General features: G+C 36.4%; 2 protein-coding genes, 1 long non-coding RNA gene and 2 pseudogenes across 4 annotated transcripts; 1 reads left to right on the forward strand and 4 right to left on the reverse strand.

The window, feature by feature from the left end:
* Window positions 1-729: 729 nt before the first annotated feature.
* LOC147934508 (uncharacterized) lies at window positions 730-1,575 on the reverse strand. The gene has a single exon (XM_087472653.1). It carries the CDS (start codon window positions 1,573-1,575, stop codon window positions 730-732), a length of 846 nt encoding a protein of 281 aa, XP_087328779.1.
* A 3,841-nt stretch (window positions 1,576-5,416) lies between these two features.
* Window positions 5,417-7,608, reverse strand: LOC104724239 (uncharacterized). 2 transcript variants are annotated; one of them, XM_087471290.1, is made up of 7 exons: window positions 7,417-7,604; window positions 6,843-7,107; window positions 6,627-6,759; window positions 6,493-6,539; window positions 6,239-6,397; window positions 5,940-6,158; window positions 5,417-5,812 (listed from the first exon to the last, which is right to left on the reverse strand). In XM_087471290.1, the coding sequence occupies exons 5-7, from the start codon at window positions 6,359-6,361 to the stop codon at window positions 5,546-5,548; spliced, it is 609 nt and encodes a 202-aa protein (XP_087327416.1). In that variant the 5' UTR covers window positions 6,362-6,397; window positions 6,493-6,539; window positions 6,627-6,759; window positions 6,843-7,107; window positions 7,417-7,604; the 3' UTR covers window positions 5,417-5,545. The 2 variants fall into 2 exon arrangements, with proteins under 2 accessions (XP_087327416.1, XP_010441004.1); XM_010442702.2 differs by having other exon boundaries at window positions 6,239-6,539; window positions 7,417-7,608.
* Window positions 7,609-8,003: 395 nt separating this feature from the next.
* On the reverse strand, window positions 8,004-9,410 carry LOC147934509 (uncharacterized; annotated as a pseudogene).
* Window positions 9,411-12,188: 2,778 nt separating this feature from the next.
* LOC104724238 (uncharacterized) lies at window positions 12,189-13,277 on the forward strand. Its single transcript, XR_757584.3, has 3 exons — window positions 12,189-12,311; window positions 12,506-12,558; window positions 13,085-13,277. It is a non-coding gene; the product is annotated as an uncharacterized LOC104724238 (long non-coding RNA).
* Window positions 13,278-14,538: 1,261 nt separating this feature from the next.
* On the reverse strand, window positions 14,539-15,328 carry LOC109127341 (FBD-associated F-box protein At5g38590 pseudogene; annotated as a pseudogene).
* Window positions 15,329-16,116: the final 788 nt, after the last annotated feature.

A 16,116-nucleotide genomic window follows, 5' to 3' on the forward strand; every position in this document is an offset into this window, starting at 1 on the left:
TAAGTTAATTACATTTATTTATTTTACTAAAAATTTTGAAAGCAAATATTACTAACTCTACTAGCCATGATGGAAATGTTTGACCTTTCTCGCTTTCATCGTTAACCTTAATATTTAAATAAATTAACAATATTTAATTATTGTATATATATTAAACCAAAATAGTAAAACACTTACATAATATTTCAACCAAGGCGCGAAATCTCTTTGCTTATGCTCCTCAAGTTTTGCCTCGGTATAATTTGGGTAGTAAGAGCGTATTAACGCCATGTAAATCCACATAAGTGCTGCACGCATCTGGAAATTCTGCTTGGTTGATACATCATATGTTGTAGCACCATGATCCCATAACATTTTCAACTCATATATCAACGGTTGGAGAAACACATCAAGAGACCTCTTTGGATGATTTGGACCGGGAACCAAAATCGAAAAGAAAAGAAACTCTCGACGCATGCACAAAGATGGTGGTAAGTTATAAGGTGTTACGATTACTGGCCACAACGAATACTGTCTTCCATGCTTTCCAAATGGGTTGAAACCATCTGTAGATAATCCTAGGTACACGTTTCGTCGCTCATACGCAAAATCCGGATACACAGATTGGAAATGCCTCCATGCTTCCGCATCTGAAGGATGCGTAATCTCTCTGTTTGATCTATGTTCTGCGTGCCATCTCATTGGACCTGCCGTATGCTCAGATTGATATAATCGCTTCAGATGCATGATCTACAACCTTTCCGTGATCGGTAAATACCACATCCTCTTATATGGAACTGGAACCCTACCGATTCTATCCTGATATCTTGGTTTTTGACAAAATCGACACCTTGTCCTATCTTCGTCTTCTCTCCAATAGATCATGCAATTATCTTCGCATACATCTATCATTTGATAAGGCAAACCAAGACCGGCGACCAATTTCAGAATCTCGTAATATGTACCTGGAAAATGATTATCTTCCGGCAAAATGTCTTTCACAAAATCAGTTATCGCATCCACACATTCCTCAGCCAAATTATAGTCCGTCTTTATGGTCATCAATCTGCTTGCAGATGACAAAGCGGAATGACCGTCTCTACAACCTCCATATAACGGCTGCTTAGCTGCGTCTAACATAGAAAAAAACGTGTGTGCCTCTGCATTAGGCTCCTCTAAACTATCAACATTTTGACCCATCGATTGCATATTTTCCCTATATGCATCATTCACCATCTCAAGAGAACCCACACCATAATCTACTTCTGTTCTAGGTTCCTCTACTCTACCATCAATATATGGTTCGCTAGAACTATTGTACTCTGGTCTTTCACCATGGAGAAACCAAATCTTGTAACCCGGCATAAAACCATTGGAATAAAGATGACCCCATACTAAATCAATCCTAATATTGTGAGAATTCTGACAAATCGAACATGGACATTTCAACTTACGGGTTTTTAGAGCGATCGGTTGTTGACAAGCCAATTCCATAAATTCACCAACACCACGAGCATACTCATCATTCAATAAATTTGATTCTGGATTGAGCATCGGTCCTTCCATCCACGATCGAAAATAAGAAGAAGAAGACATTTTACGTACGTTTTTTTCTGAAAAAAGAGTGAGAACATGAGACAAAGCAATTTGTTTATATAGAATGGTTTCCGTCGGTAATCCGTCAATAATCCGTCGGTAAATTTTGAAACTGCAATGGTCATAAAACGGCTATAAGAACGGATACTTTGGGTCGTCGGAAAAAGTGACGGTTTTCCGACGGATAAAGTCTGTCGGTAACTTACCGACGAAAAACCGACGAAATCATTCGGCGTCAGATAACTGTCGGAAATCCGTCAGTAATTTCCGACAGACAAATTTCCGTCAGTACGTCCGTCGGAAATTACCCTGTTTTCTTGTAGTGCTTGAAGCCTTTGAAGTTCACCAACTCTTTCTCTTTCTTTGTTCCATCGTTTGTTCTAGTTTTCAAAAAGGAAGAAGATCTTTACAACTCTGTTTACAATCATTTCAGTAATATCGAAGAGCATCTCCATTGGTCATCTTGTGGAGTTGTCTTTAAAAATAAAATAAAAATATTAAAAAAAGAAATAATAATGTCTAGGGAGACATTTCACATCCTCAAATTATGGGATGTCTTAAAATTTTGTCTTAGTTTTTTCGTGAGACATTTTTATTAGTATGACCGATAATGATGGTCTAAAACCCTTTTTCCATTTATTCGTTTATGTATATAAGTTTATTCAACCATGCTTTGATGATTCCCTTAAACATGCTAGAGTAGTTTTCTAGTTGGGTTTAAAGGGATAGTCAAAGGGGGGAGATGATCTTAGTTTAAGGTGGCAATTTTTAGGGTTTGTTAGATTGATATTTTCTTTATTCCATATTTAATTCTAAGTCTTTGCTCAATGCTTTAAATTAGTCTCATGAACTAACTATGATCTAAAGTGTGTGTGCGTCACTAAAAACTTGCATATGTGCTTCACCTAGCTTAGATGTGTGTCGTGTCATAGAAAGCACATACAACTTACCTATGGAACTTCATGGATTAGAGTCGAACCTGTTTTAAATGCTTTCATCTATGTGTCGTTGCCTGCGATAGTTGAGTAACGGAATATAGGAATCTTAGACGGTTAGCTTGTGACATATAAGTTAATGGGTTTTTCGTGTTTCGTAGTACGATTCTTAGATAAACAAACTAAACCTAAACTTTCCTAGATAGATAGATCATTGATCCCCTGTGATTCCCCTTGATGCTGAATGCTTGTCTCATTTATTTTACTTGCTTTATTTTCGTTTATTTGCTTACTTACGACCGTGACAAGCAAAACCCTTTTTATTGAGTCATAGCCTTACATCTCTTCCGACGAATTCTCTAAACAACAACTCTCTCTCTGTGGGATTGATCCTTAAATATTTTAACCGATTAACTGTGCACTTGCAGTACTCATGTGGTCTTTTTAAGGTAAAGAGATTCACTACAAGAAAACATGCAATTTACGACTGCAGAAATAGTCGCTAAATAAGATATAACGACTATTTACGACTAACCAATGTTGTCGTAAATCGTTAGTCGGTATGAAAAAATAGTCGTAAAATAGTCGGTAAATAGCGACTCTTTTATGACTAAAATCTGTAGTCGTAAACTTAGTCGTAAAATAGTCGTAAATATTTACGACTGTATTATGACTATTTTACAATTAATACAATGTGAACAGGATTAGTTTAAGTGTAGTCATAATGTAGTTGTTAAATTTTGTGACTAAATAACTACTACTTCGCCACTATTTTGAGGAAAATGTTGCAACTCTGTTCGAAAGTTTTAGTGACTATTTGCCAACTACTTAAGGACAGATTTGTTTTTGAATAGAAACCAGAATTGTTTTTTTTGGTTTTGTTTTGAATTGGAATTTGTTGTATTCCTGATTCACGAAGCCAATTTTCTATAGAAATAAAAACCAAAAGTATACCACATTTGCAATAAACCAAAAGACACAACCAATATGATCAATCTAAAACTAAGATTATCACAAGTCACAAGGAACAAAACATACGCCAAAGTGACAAGTTCATGAGTTAAGAAATAGAGATAAGTAACCTAAGAAAGAAATGGTCTTTATGTTGGAGGCTCGATGGGTGCTTCACTTGATTCAAACTCAAGGAAGTCCACAAAGGCCGGATCAGTTTGGCGCAAGTACTTTTCTACCAATAACATGTGCTGTATCTTCTTCTTTGAGGCTTCCAAGTCCATAAAGATTACCTTAACTTACCACATCTTTCTCTACAACAATCTTGAATCTCAGCTTCGCCTTTCCTACTCACACACAAGATTCCAGTCCCATGCTTAACCACCAAGAAATAGCTTCAGGTGTAACAACGATGCCAACTTAATAAAATCTCATTCATTTTTTGGCCTCATCATCTACAACAACTACCATCTGCAAACCCAAAAAAAAATCCTCTCTTTGAAATACAACAAAAGTCAACACTATCAGTCTATCACTACACATGCAAATACCTGGTTTTTTTATAAAACTCAAAAGCATTGGTTATAACATTGTTATCATAAGTTGTGCGTGAACAAAAGCTCACACCAGGTCTATCAAGATGTTGCATCAAATCAATGAGGAAACAGATGAAGATCCTTCATTAAATTTTGTGTAATTGTTGTGTGAAATCCATGAATCTTGGAAACCCTAGAGAGCTTACCTTGCATATAAGCTTACCTTGAACATTGAGAACTTCATGCTTTCCGGATGTCAAAGTAGAATAGTGACTCACCAAATTTTTGCTTAGAAGTTGCTCAAACCAAATTCCTCAACTTACCCAATATAAAGAATAAACTTTTAATTAGACGTCCACATAAAAGCTTTTTAGCAGAATAAACATTCTACGGATCCATGTTTTTTAACTTAGGTAGACAGTTGTAGCAATTTGGATACCCTCATTACCAAAACACATGATATACAGATTAAATTACCAAAAGGAAAATCGAAAATATATATATATATATATATATATATATATATATATATATATATTGCTTCAATGATATGAACCTGGATAAGAAGAATACTTGATTTGATAGATCTAGTATTCCGCCATAAATCATAAAAAACAGCCCATTTCTCTGTGACCATGCAATCTTGTGTTCAACAAGCAAATAGGATTCATATATGTTGATTGTGCAGTTGTAATTGTAACATCCGTGAAACATATAGTGGGATTTGGGGATGGGTATCGATCGACACCATGGGTTTGTCGATCGACGCCAGCTTTTCTGGTTCGGTAAGATTGATTTAAAGTGTCGATTTTGGGTTGGTTTGGTTCAATGGAAGCCCAAACCGACATATTTAAAGAGGAGGTCGACTCAGGGTTTTGGGGGAGGGCTTTTTGTCGCCGCTTTCAGAGAGAAAAAGAGAAGAGGGAGTGTTCTTGAGAGATTGTGGTGACTCTTGGCTTGTTTGAGAGAGCTGTTCCTGTGGAGTGGAGATCTTGTGTTAGGAACAAAGGAGAAGAAGGGAGATCCATCTTCTTCATGTGTGCACTACAAGAAAACATAGCAGTTTCCGACGGTGAAATCAGTCAGGAAACGGTCGGAAAGAGCCATTTCCAACCATTAACCGACGACAGTAAATCGGTTGGAAATCGCTGGTCGGAAATTTATTTTGTTAGTAATCGGTCGGAAATTTCCGATTGAAACGTTAGTTGGAATTTTGTTGGATAAAATCGGTCGGATTTCGGTTAGGATAATACCGACTAGTTTCTGACAGCATAAATCGGTCGAGACTATATTACCGACCGTTATCCAACCGTTTAAATTTCCAACCATATTCCGACCAATTATTTTTTACCAAAATATTGTCAAATTAATGTAAAATACAGAAAATAAAAAAGAATTAAAAAAAAAATGCTAAATTAATTGAAAATCAGAAAAATACTAAAAATATATTAATATAAGTTATTGTCAATAAAACCACATTAATAGATTCTTATATTAACCGTAATTCACTTATATCATACAACAAAAAACCAGCCAAGTTAAGACACTCTAATTTTGAGTTTCATCATCATCTTCTTCTTCTTCTTCAGGTGGACGACAGTCTGGAAACTTGTTGAGAAGCTTCTCAGTAACATCCTTCAAGTACTGGATTGTCTTGGTATTTTCCTCTTTCTCCTTAACTAACTCAGAAATCTGGTTGTATGCTTCTTCTAACTTCTTGTCATTATCCAAGCTGGGTAGGAAGGGAGAATTTACCTTTTCATGGTCTGGAAGAGATCCAAATCCAAATCTGTGTCCTTTCTTTTTGGGTATTGCCTGAGAATCAATGTAAAAAATATGGAAACATCATGTTAAAAATCAAATAGTTAAGAAGTGTCAATGATCCAAGTGTTGATCTAAGATAGTAAAAAGCATGTTAAGAGTGAAAAAGAAATCTCCGCACCTTGCGAACCAAATCGTTTATCTCAGAACAAGAGAGCTTGATAGGCTGAACCGATCCATCTTCAAGTGGCTCTTTAGATTGGAGGTCATGCACCTGTTCTTTTAAAGTCTCCACAATCTGCTTAGCCTTCTTGTAGACAATCTTACCAGATTTTTTACTTTTATAAACATCCTCAATGAAAGTCAGCATATTAGGCTCCACTCCACCATTTTCAATAGTCTTATATACATGGAAAAAGAACATGATTAATATGCATTAGAATGATAATTCTTAAGAAATGTAAAGAAACTCAAAATTACCATCTCATCTTTACGCCTATTAGAATGATTTAGCTCCATTGAAGTGCACTGGAATTCCTTCACCATCTGGGTTGCTTCTCCTTTTTTGTGAGTTTGTTGCTGCCAATCCTGCGACTTTCTCATCACGCCAAAGATTAATGTACTCCTTCCATAAATCACCTGACATATGTATAGGTTTCTCTTTATTGCATTTCCATTTGTGTTTCCACTCAGCTAAGTTCTTAGAGAAAGAATAGGCAGCTTGTTTCTCAAACCCCGTCTCAACTATTTTTGTTATGCTGGGATCCCAGTTAAACTCTTGCTGAACCAAAAAAAAAAACACATGAAGTAAATAACAAGAGAGAAACGTCCAATGTGAATTAAACATATATTATAGAAGGAATCTTACCGCAAAAGCTTTGAACCACCGTTCTTTAGTCTCAAGGGGAAGAGAACGATATGTCAAGAAAGCATGTTTGACATCTGTTTTTTGCATTCTCAAGATAGACTTTGTAATTACACCATATGGATCACGCTTAAACCTACATAAAACCAGTTAATACCATCAATAACTGACCAAATCTAAAGTAAGAAATCTTACATATAGGTTTAACTTTTAATTTACCAAATAGCTCCTCGCTGCACTTTAGGATGAAGATACTTGAGAGTTTCACGTCCTGGAGCAATGAGAAGGTCCTCCACTGAAGCTGGTGGAACAGAACCGTTTGCATTGGCTGGTGGAACAGAACCGTTTGCATCGGCTGGTGGAACAGAACCGTTTGCGGCGGCTGAGGAGGAACACTGGTTTCAGAGTCTAGAATACTACCTCTCTGGTCTTCACTTATGAAAGGCCTTTAAAATGTGTCAAACTCTGGTGTTGAGCTACTAAACTGTTGTGACACATATTGAAGAAATGCATTACGATTGAAGTTCAACAATGAGAAAACAAAGCTGTTAGTAAAAAAATAATTCAAAATACAACAATTAGACATCAAATAAGAGAAGTGAAAATATGAGAAGCCTAAGTCCCATAATTGGCTTATAGAGAACAAATAATCTTACAGGGACGTTCAATTGCTAAGGTTTCTTTAAGAGTTATCTAATCTCATGTGTAAAGAAGAACAAAATGAAAGTGAAGCCTTCATCCAAATGGGAAGCGTAATAAGGGTTGATCGATCTATGACGAAACAAAAACTAACCGGTGGTGGGATTGGTGGGTTCGTCATGGAGGAGCGGCGCCGACTAAACGGTGAAATGACGGCAAGTAAACGCTGAGTATGCGACAAACAACGGTGGATCTGTGAAGAGACTGTGAAAAGAATGCCTAGGGTTATGAGAGAAGACGAAGAAGAAGAGACTGCGAAGAGGAGTGAGATCGTGAATGCTTAATTAGGTTTATCTTCATATTAGTGGCTTTAGACAATAAAAAATGGGCTAAATCGAGAACACACCGGCCCATTAGAGGCTTTATACATTAAACAATGGGCTAAATAAGTTTAAAAGTATATTTACAATCACAAGACATATTATATTGGACTAACCTTAAACTTAAACTAATTATATGTAACCTTAAACTTAAACTAATTATATGTAATTTCATTTTCCAAAGTTTGAAAATTTTTATAATCAAATTCAGTGGATAAACGTGTTTTAATTATGTTAATCAAACTTCATATATTACAATATAAATTTATGTGAACCAAACATGACGAAGCTCAATAATACACTTTATTACATCCAATAAACTATTACAGAATTGAAAAAAAAACAAATTACATTCCATTAATTAATCAGAATCAGAAGAATATTCAGATGATGATGCTGAATCGATATATTCTTCAAATTCTTCCAGCTCAGCATCAGAATTTTCTAGTATCTCGTCAAGTGTGTTCTCTTCTAAACCGACCAAAGTATTATTTTCCATGGAGATATCAGTGGAACTTAAAACTTCAGTAGAGCTTTGTTGCAACGGATCATGGTCCTGTACCCCATTAACTCGGCCTCTTGGATATATCTGCGTAACAGTTATCCAAGGATCGTTCTTCCGAGTTACTCTTGGGTAACTAATGTAACACACTTGGTCTGCTTGTGATCCAAGTATAAAAGGATCATATTTGGTGAGTCTCCTTCTAGAATGAACCTCTGTGACACCAAATTTTTATGTCGAACGCCTCTTCCAATACATGTATCGTACCAATCACACATAAATAATATGCATTTCAAATTAATGATGCCCGGGTACTCTATTTCCATGATTTCTTTCAACACACCGTAGTATATAATATCACCTGCACATGTAGATATCCCAAAATTCACCGTCGTTTGGCTAGCTCCGTCACGGAAAATCTTGAATGTGTAACCACGTGTACAATACATTGGTGAACACATAGCAAGTGACAGTGGACCACCCACTAACTCTTCTAACCACGTTGGTAAGACTTCTCCCTGCATCTTACATGAATGCACCTATATATATTTTTAATTGATAGATAGTTATTATTATACTCAGTCTCATAAATAAATTAATTGAAGAGTATTAATTTAATATTTAAACTCACATAAAATTGCATCCACTGCGAAAACTCTCTGTATTTCATGCTACCAAGTTCTTCCTCTGTAATATTTGGATTAGTCATTCTTACTTGATCAACATATATCCTGCCAAAAAAAAAGAAATTGTTAATTATACAATCAAAACTAGAATTTAAAAATATATGCCTAACTAAAATTAATTAAATATAAATAAAATATAAAATTAATTGAAAAAACATGTTAATCAAAATTAAATATACCTTTCATATATGAATATTTCCTCACAGTTGAGTAAGATATATGTATGCAAGTGTCTTTGTTCTTGATCTGTGAACCACCTCTTCTTACGTTTTCCACTTAAACGTCCAACTTGTGCGAAGATGTCAGGTACAAGGGTGAGATAAACCGGTTTGTTCCTGCCGTCGTCGTTACTGCCTGGTTTTCTGCTCTTTGTTTGGACTTTTGGTGCGAAATAGTATGAAGAGAAATTAGATGTTTCTTCGTTAATGCTCTGAGATACGATGGAACCTTCCACTTTGCTTAAATTTTTGACCTTTTTCTTTAGATGGAACATGAATCGCTCAAATGTATACATCCACCTATATTGAACTGGACCACCAAATGCTGCTTCTCTAGGAAGATGAATCGGAAGATGCTACATAACATCGAAGAAAGACGGTAGAAATATCTTTTCAAGATTACAGAGGATAACAGGTATATTTTCCTCTAGATGTCGAATCCCATCTGTTGTGAGTGATCTCGTGCATAAGTCCCGAAAGAAAGCTCCTATCCCTATTATTTTAAAAAAAAATCAGGATTGCACAAATTAAAGATGGGAGATTGGTGGGAGATTGGTGGATGGGGAGACACAAGGAGGCTTTCTCCTAGCTGTTATTCAGGTAATTGTGTTGTTTGATGCTTAATCGGTTAGGGAATCGATAGTTGTGAAGGATTAGATATTTGCAACGAGAAGGAGCTTGAAGAGAGGCTCGGATCGTGTTTTCTGGGTTGGTGCCGTTTGACACCATTATGGTGTCGGTCGACACCTACACCCGCAGATGGACTGCGCGGACTTGTTTGAGATGACTACTTCGGAGCAACGTTTGGGAGATGAAATAGAGTCCGCTTTGGCTGAAATTTAGTGGAGACCTCCGTGGTGCTATCAGCTTCGTATCCAACGGTGAGATTGTGAAATTAATGGTTGGTTTATGTTATAGTCAAGTGTTTGTATTATGGTCTGGTATAGACGGTTTTGTGGTAAGGATGGGGTGTCGGGCGACACCAAGGTGGTGTCGGTCGACACCAGCATGTTGTTGTGTGTTTGGGTCATAGGAAGATAGCTGGAGTTAGGTTTGGATGATAAGAAATTACTGAAGTGATGTCCTGTGTTTCGGGGGTAATAGAGGAGTTGATAGTGAATTGGCGTAGTTGCGGGGAAGTGTTGTCTCTGGCTGGACGGAATCAAATATTCCAGTCCACCTCTCTTTTTACTTGGTCGCTAGGTCGTTAGAAGTGGTTGGTTGTGTGACTCAGTAACTAGATGAGGTGGTGTTGGTGTATTTGTGGAAGTTTTTGTAAAGAGCGATTTCTACGCCGGTTGTCTCGTCGGAATTATGGGGTTCCGGTGAGATTGTTTCCTATGTGTCATGTGCAAGGACTGGGAATCCGGGTGCGGTCGTCTCAGTAATTCACCAATATAAATGAAACAAGTTGACAACAAGCTGAAATGGAAGGATTTAATAAAAAAGAAGAAGACGGAAGGAAGCAAATCTTCCTTGTATCGATGAAACGATGGGGTTGAGATCTAAGATCTGAGATCCGCGAGAGAGTGCTCTGGTTACAGATCTAACAACTTAAGAGGATGAAAAGACACAGATGAAGATCGAACTGAATGAAGCAACAGGCAGAGGAGACAAATGAGAATCGCCACCCAAAAAAAAGAGAGAGAGAAGAAGAGAAAGACTCATCGGCCAAGGAGATAGAAGGGGAGGAAAGGAAAAAAGATATGTTGTCCGTTGGATTAAATCAATCAACAGTTGATAGTATAAATCCTTGTGTTTACATATCATCCAATGAAAACAATTCATTATTTAAAGAATAATTAATTGAATCAAAATTTCATGATATCATATATTTTGCAGTTTTAAATTCATACTTCCAGAAATAAGATTTAAATTTTAGGATTTGGGAATTGGGTTTTAGATTTAGAAGAATATTATATTTGATTTGTATTTTTAAAACGAGTAGTTTTTGGTTTTCCAATGACTAAATTAAAAGTAAATTTACATATTGATTGTTTACATATATAATGGTTATATCTTGCTTGCATGGTTCATGATTAAATTTCTATGTAAGAATTATAAAAGATTAAATATTGAAGGTTTAGGGTTTAAAGGTATAGGGTTTGGGTTATAGGTTTTTAGATTTGGAAAACTATAATTTTAAGTGTTAAATCTCAGTTTTTGGATATAACGAGTTAATTAGATTTTTTTATAAGTATTAATGTTTGGTTTAATGTATATATAATAATGGTTATGTTTTGGTTATATGGTATATGAATTAAAATTCTAAGATTAAGAACTGAAAGTTCAAGATTTAGAGTTTATGATATAAGTTAAGGATTTGAAGTTACATTTTGAAAATTTTGATTTTCTTAAATAGCGACTGATATGCGACTGTTTAACGCCTTTTACCACGAGTTGCATATTAGTCGCTAAATTGGCGACTATTTAACGACTACTTGTTCTGGTATGCGATATAGTAATAAAGTAGTCGCTAAATTATGACTAAAATACCGACTACTATATGTAGTCGCAAATAAGTGACTGATATACGACTAAATATTTGTAGTCGTAAAATAGTCGTCCAATAGTCGCTATGTAGTCACCAAAACTAACGACTACATATGGAGTCGCCATTTGTAGTCGTAAAATTCATGTTTTCTTGTAGTGATTGGAGTGAAAAAAACCACGCACATCAGTGTTGAAGATGGGCCTGTTGATGGGCGTGTCGTGTGAAAGGATTGACTGGTGGATCTAGAAGCAGTTATTGGACTTTTTTGATTAATGGTGGATCTTGTTGGGCCGTGTTGTCGATTTGGGATGTGTTGTTGTTGGTAGTATCCGAGGAGGTGTGAGATGATGAGAGAGAATGATGATTGACTGCCATGTTTGTACCGGTGTAAGAATCACGATCCAAGATTGTCAATGAGCCAGATGACGACGACGAAGAGGAATTCGAATTTAACTGACCAGGGGATGGTTGTATAGCTGTCAAATGGACGGTCCGTCCATGGGCAAGCCCATGTCCACTTTGTTATGGGTGGTCATGGTCACGCCCAAAATTAAGATGGTCTTAAATGGATAAAAGACTATTGGGCTTGTGGACCATTTGAACATAACCATTTGGACATTGGGCGGCCCAAATTTATTTAAAATCTAGGTTTTCCAATTTGGGGAAAATGGAAATTTCTTCTTCTCTTCTCCGTATCACTCCTCCTTTGAAAGTTTGAGTCACCATCTTCAATTCTTCATCTCAATTTCTTGATCCAAATCAAAAGCAGGTAACGATTTAGTGGGCTTTCTTATTTTTTTTGTGATTTCGCCTTCATCTCTTTCTCCTTCATCTCTTTCGTTGAGTTATGTTAGCATTTGTTATGATTCAGTAAGAGTATATGTGTGTCGATTTAATATGTGATTAGTCATTAGTAGTCATTATTTAATACTAGGAATTGATTCATCTTAGAATTCATAACAGTTTGTGATTGGAGAAGGAAGCGGAGGTAAGAGCAGAGCTGCTGCAGAGCGGAGGTAAGGGTTTTTTCTGTCTTTTTTTTCTCTCTAAAGGCTAAAGCTTTGTTATGATTCCGTAAGAGTATATTTGTGTTTAGAACTTTGGAATGTTGTTTTCTGGTGTCGTGTGTGTCTGCATTTGTTTGAAAAGCTACAGCTAATTTTGAAGGCTTTATTTTTATTTGCCCATTTGCATTATTGAATCAGAGGTTAGGTTAATCATTTCGTCTAATCTGGTTACTTGATGTGGCTTTAGCTATATAGATAGACTAGACTAGAGTTATAAAATCTACTGTTGAACAAATTGGAGAAATGTTAGTGTAGTTTAAGTCTTTGCTCGTGAGTAGAGACTCTCAATAGAGAAGTTGTGTTCTCGATTATGCTTTAGGTTGGTGTTGTGTTTTATGTTACTTAAACACATATGTATGTTTACTTATTTAAACAACATGTAACGAGTCTCTTATAATAACGAGTGTTATTTGAATCTTATGTGATGATGTGAATCTTAAGTGAAGAGTTTCTTATGATATTCCTTATGTTTCAGATTGATTCAAACAAGTACAAGAGCTGAAGAGCATCTCATCTGGTACAAGAGCTGAAAGAGCAAGGAGTCAAGGGATTTTCCGTTGACTTTGAATTTTAATTTCAATGTATGATTTTACAAGAAAAACAACAAAAAAATCATATTTTATAAAAAAACAACAAAATAAAATTCAGATTTTATAAAAGAAATAAAACATAGATTTTATAAATGAATAACAACAAAAATAAAATTCAGATTTTATAAAATAAAATAACAAAAATAAAGCTCAGATTTTATAAGTGAAAAATAACATAAATAAAAATGGGCTATCCATGGTCAATTGGTCATGACCAATTGGACATGATCTTAATGGGCATGGACACTTTTACGACCATTGTCCATTTGGACCTGTCCAACTTCGCCCATACAACAAAATGTCCAACCGGTCTCACCCAGATGGTCTATGGACGGACCATTTGACACCTCTAGATGGTTGTGGACTCGATGAGGAGGAGGAAGCAGGATTCAAGTCGACGGCTGGTGATGAGGTTGACGGTGATTGATCGGAGCTGGGAGTCGGTGGAGGAATCAGAGCGTTCCCTACGACTGGTGCGGTGGCGACAGGAAGCAGCGATAGCGACAGTGTCCAGGTGGTCGGGATCGGCTTAGTTTAATATTTGGCGTGAAAAGAGTTTTCCACAAAATGCACATGGCGTGAGACATAGATCCGCTTTGTGGAAGGGTCTAGGCACAAAAAACACTTTTAGTGAGGGGAATAACCCAAGATGACACATGGACTGGAGCAGGGTTCAAGTGACAGAGATAGGGGTGTAACCATGGCAAACATAGGCAGCCAAAATTTTGAACTTTGGAGTAGTTGAGTTCAATAGCAAAGACATGACGATATGGAGAAGTTAAAGAGAGAAGAGGAGTAGGCATGCGATTGATCAGATAGACAACATTGGCAAAGGCATAAGAACACTAGGTGTTTGGCATTTTGGTGTGATGAAGAAGAGAAAGACCTATTTCGACGATGTGACAATCACGAAGGGCAATGAATTAACCGCCATTCTCAGAAAAGAGAGTGTCAATTTTGGTTGGAAATCGATTCTCAACAATGGATTTAAAGCTAATAAAGGTAAGTTTGACATCTGATTTTAGTTTGAGTGGGTAGTACCATGTGTAACGAGTGAAATGGTCAACAAAAATGAGATAATGTTTGTACGCATCTACAGGGACTATGGGAGAAGTCCAGAGATCTGTAAACAAGTATTGGAGAGGACGAGTGGAGGAGACGAAGGTTTGAGAAGATGCCAATTTCTGACTTTTATTAGTGTGACAATCAAGACAAGACAAGAGTGGTGGAGAGGGAATCAGAGAGTGGTAAAGAGAAAATGGAGATAACAGTAATAAAAATAGGAAAGGATGGATGTCTGAGCCTTGAATGCCAATCAGAAACTAATTATAAAAATTTATTAACAGAGGATTCTAGAAATAGGATCCACAACTTGGAAATTAATTACCTCTGAACATATTGTTAGACGCTTGACAAATGTGATTGATCCCATAAGACTCTTGGGATTAAGGGACACGACATATGCTTCCCTCAGCTTAGGCATATTCTTAATCAAACAGTAATGTTCCTCTTCATTCCAGTCTTCAAGTTTCAAATACTTGATGGAGTATTTATCACATACCCTGCAAAGTTGAATAATATCACATACCTTATTAAACTCTGCAAAGTCGGGACGACAATAGTGAACACTTTCACAGCGTCGTAGCCACCATATCCTGAAGAGATGTTCCATCTACGAATGACACAGCGTCAAGTTGCAAAGTTTTAAGAGCGTGAAAACAAACCATATAGGGAACATCCGTGTGATTTATGTGTTGGAGTTTCAAGGTCACGAGCGATTTGCAGGTAAACAAGCTACTGAGAAATATGAAGACTTTTTCACCATTGGGATAATAATCAATTTCCAGCTCACGTACACAGCGAGAAATTGTGATTTCAATCCACTGTTTCACATTTTTAGGTTTAATATGTGAATTACAAGTTACGTGGTAACACAAGCTTTCTATGACGGGAGCTCTATGTAATGGCAACTTCTTGTCTAAAAAATCCCCAAGTCCAGGCCTTGGATCCGACTGAGAATTGAACTCGAGTTTAGACAACCACATCCAAAGAAACTCCCATCGATTAGACAAAACACAAGTTGATACAGCTTCTTTTGTCGGAAGAAATGATAATATCTTCACCAGCATGTGGATATCTTACAAAACCCAAGCTATTGTTACTAGAAAAGCCAACTAAACGAATTAATTAGACGAGAAAAAAACACAGCCGCTATAACGGGATAAACGGATTGATAAAACTCCAATTCAGGAATCCACTGTGGACTCGGGAAATGGGCAAACTACAAGCCAAAGATGATCAAAGAAGAAGAATAGATCACCTTAGAAGCAAACAGATTTGATGATGTATGATGATGATGATGAACAATCGTACATAGAGTGAGAAAGAAGAAGAGATAGTGAAATTATATTTGTTATTTGGTTGAATGATTCTCACTAATGAGAAAGGTTTACATATAATGTGTTGCTAAACCGCAGTGTCGGTCCAATATTATTGGATGCCCTACGCACAGTCCGACTAAAAGGCCTTTTCTTAGTAGATTTACACTAAATGTTAAAAAAATTTGATTCAAATTCATACTAAAATCTAATTTTTGGGACAAAATTTATGTGTTTTTTACCAAATTAGACATTTTTTACATTTCTACATCAATATATTCTTAAACAAAAATTTATAAAAAAAAAAATATGAGGACCCGAAGCGACCACTTGGGTAGCTTCCCCTCTAGGCCGGCCGGATAAACAAACCAAAATACATACTAAACCGGATAATAACCAAAAGATTACCAAACTAAACTATTATTCCTGTCACAGCCGCACATACACAGGAACTAGAGAAAACCTAGAATAAAAACCGGTCAGCTCGATTCCGCTCGGGGAAATCGGAAACGCACTTCTCTTTACCATTAAACCCTAAT

Source organism: Camelina sativa, chromosome 11, assembly GCF_030686135.1.
Source record: "Camelina sativa cultivar CO46 ecotype springtype chromosome 11, ASM3068613v1".
Classification (NCBI taxonomy): domain Eukaryota; kingdom Viridiplantae; phylum Streptophyta; class Magnoliopsida; order Brassicales; family Brassicaceae; genus Camelina; species Camelina sativa.

Bases quoted from the DNA above. Each gene is read 5' to 3' on its own strand.
- LOC104724239 (XM_010442702.2), bottom strand. From the start codon at position 6,361: ATGAGAAAGTCGCAGGATTGGCAGCAACAAACTCACAAAAAAGGAGAA. The intron at 6,159-6,238 runs GTAATTTTGAGT...CATGTATATAAG, and splicing joins ATAGGCGTAAAGATGAGATG to ACTATTGAAAATGGTGGAGT. The intron at 5,813-5,939 runs GTGCGGAGATTT...ATTGATTCTCAG, and splicing joins TAAACGATTTGGTTCGCAAG to GCAATACCCAAAAAGAAAGG.
- LOC147934508 (XM_087472653.1), bottom strand. From the start codon at position 1,575: ATGTCTTCTTCTTCTTATTTTCGATCGTGGATGGAAGGACCGATGCTC.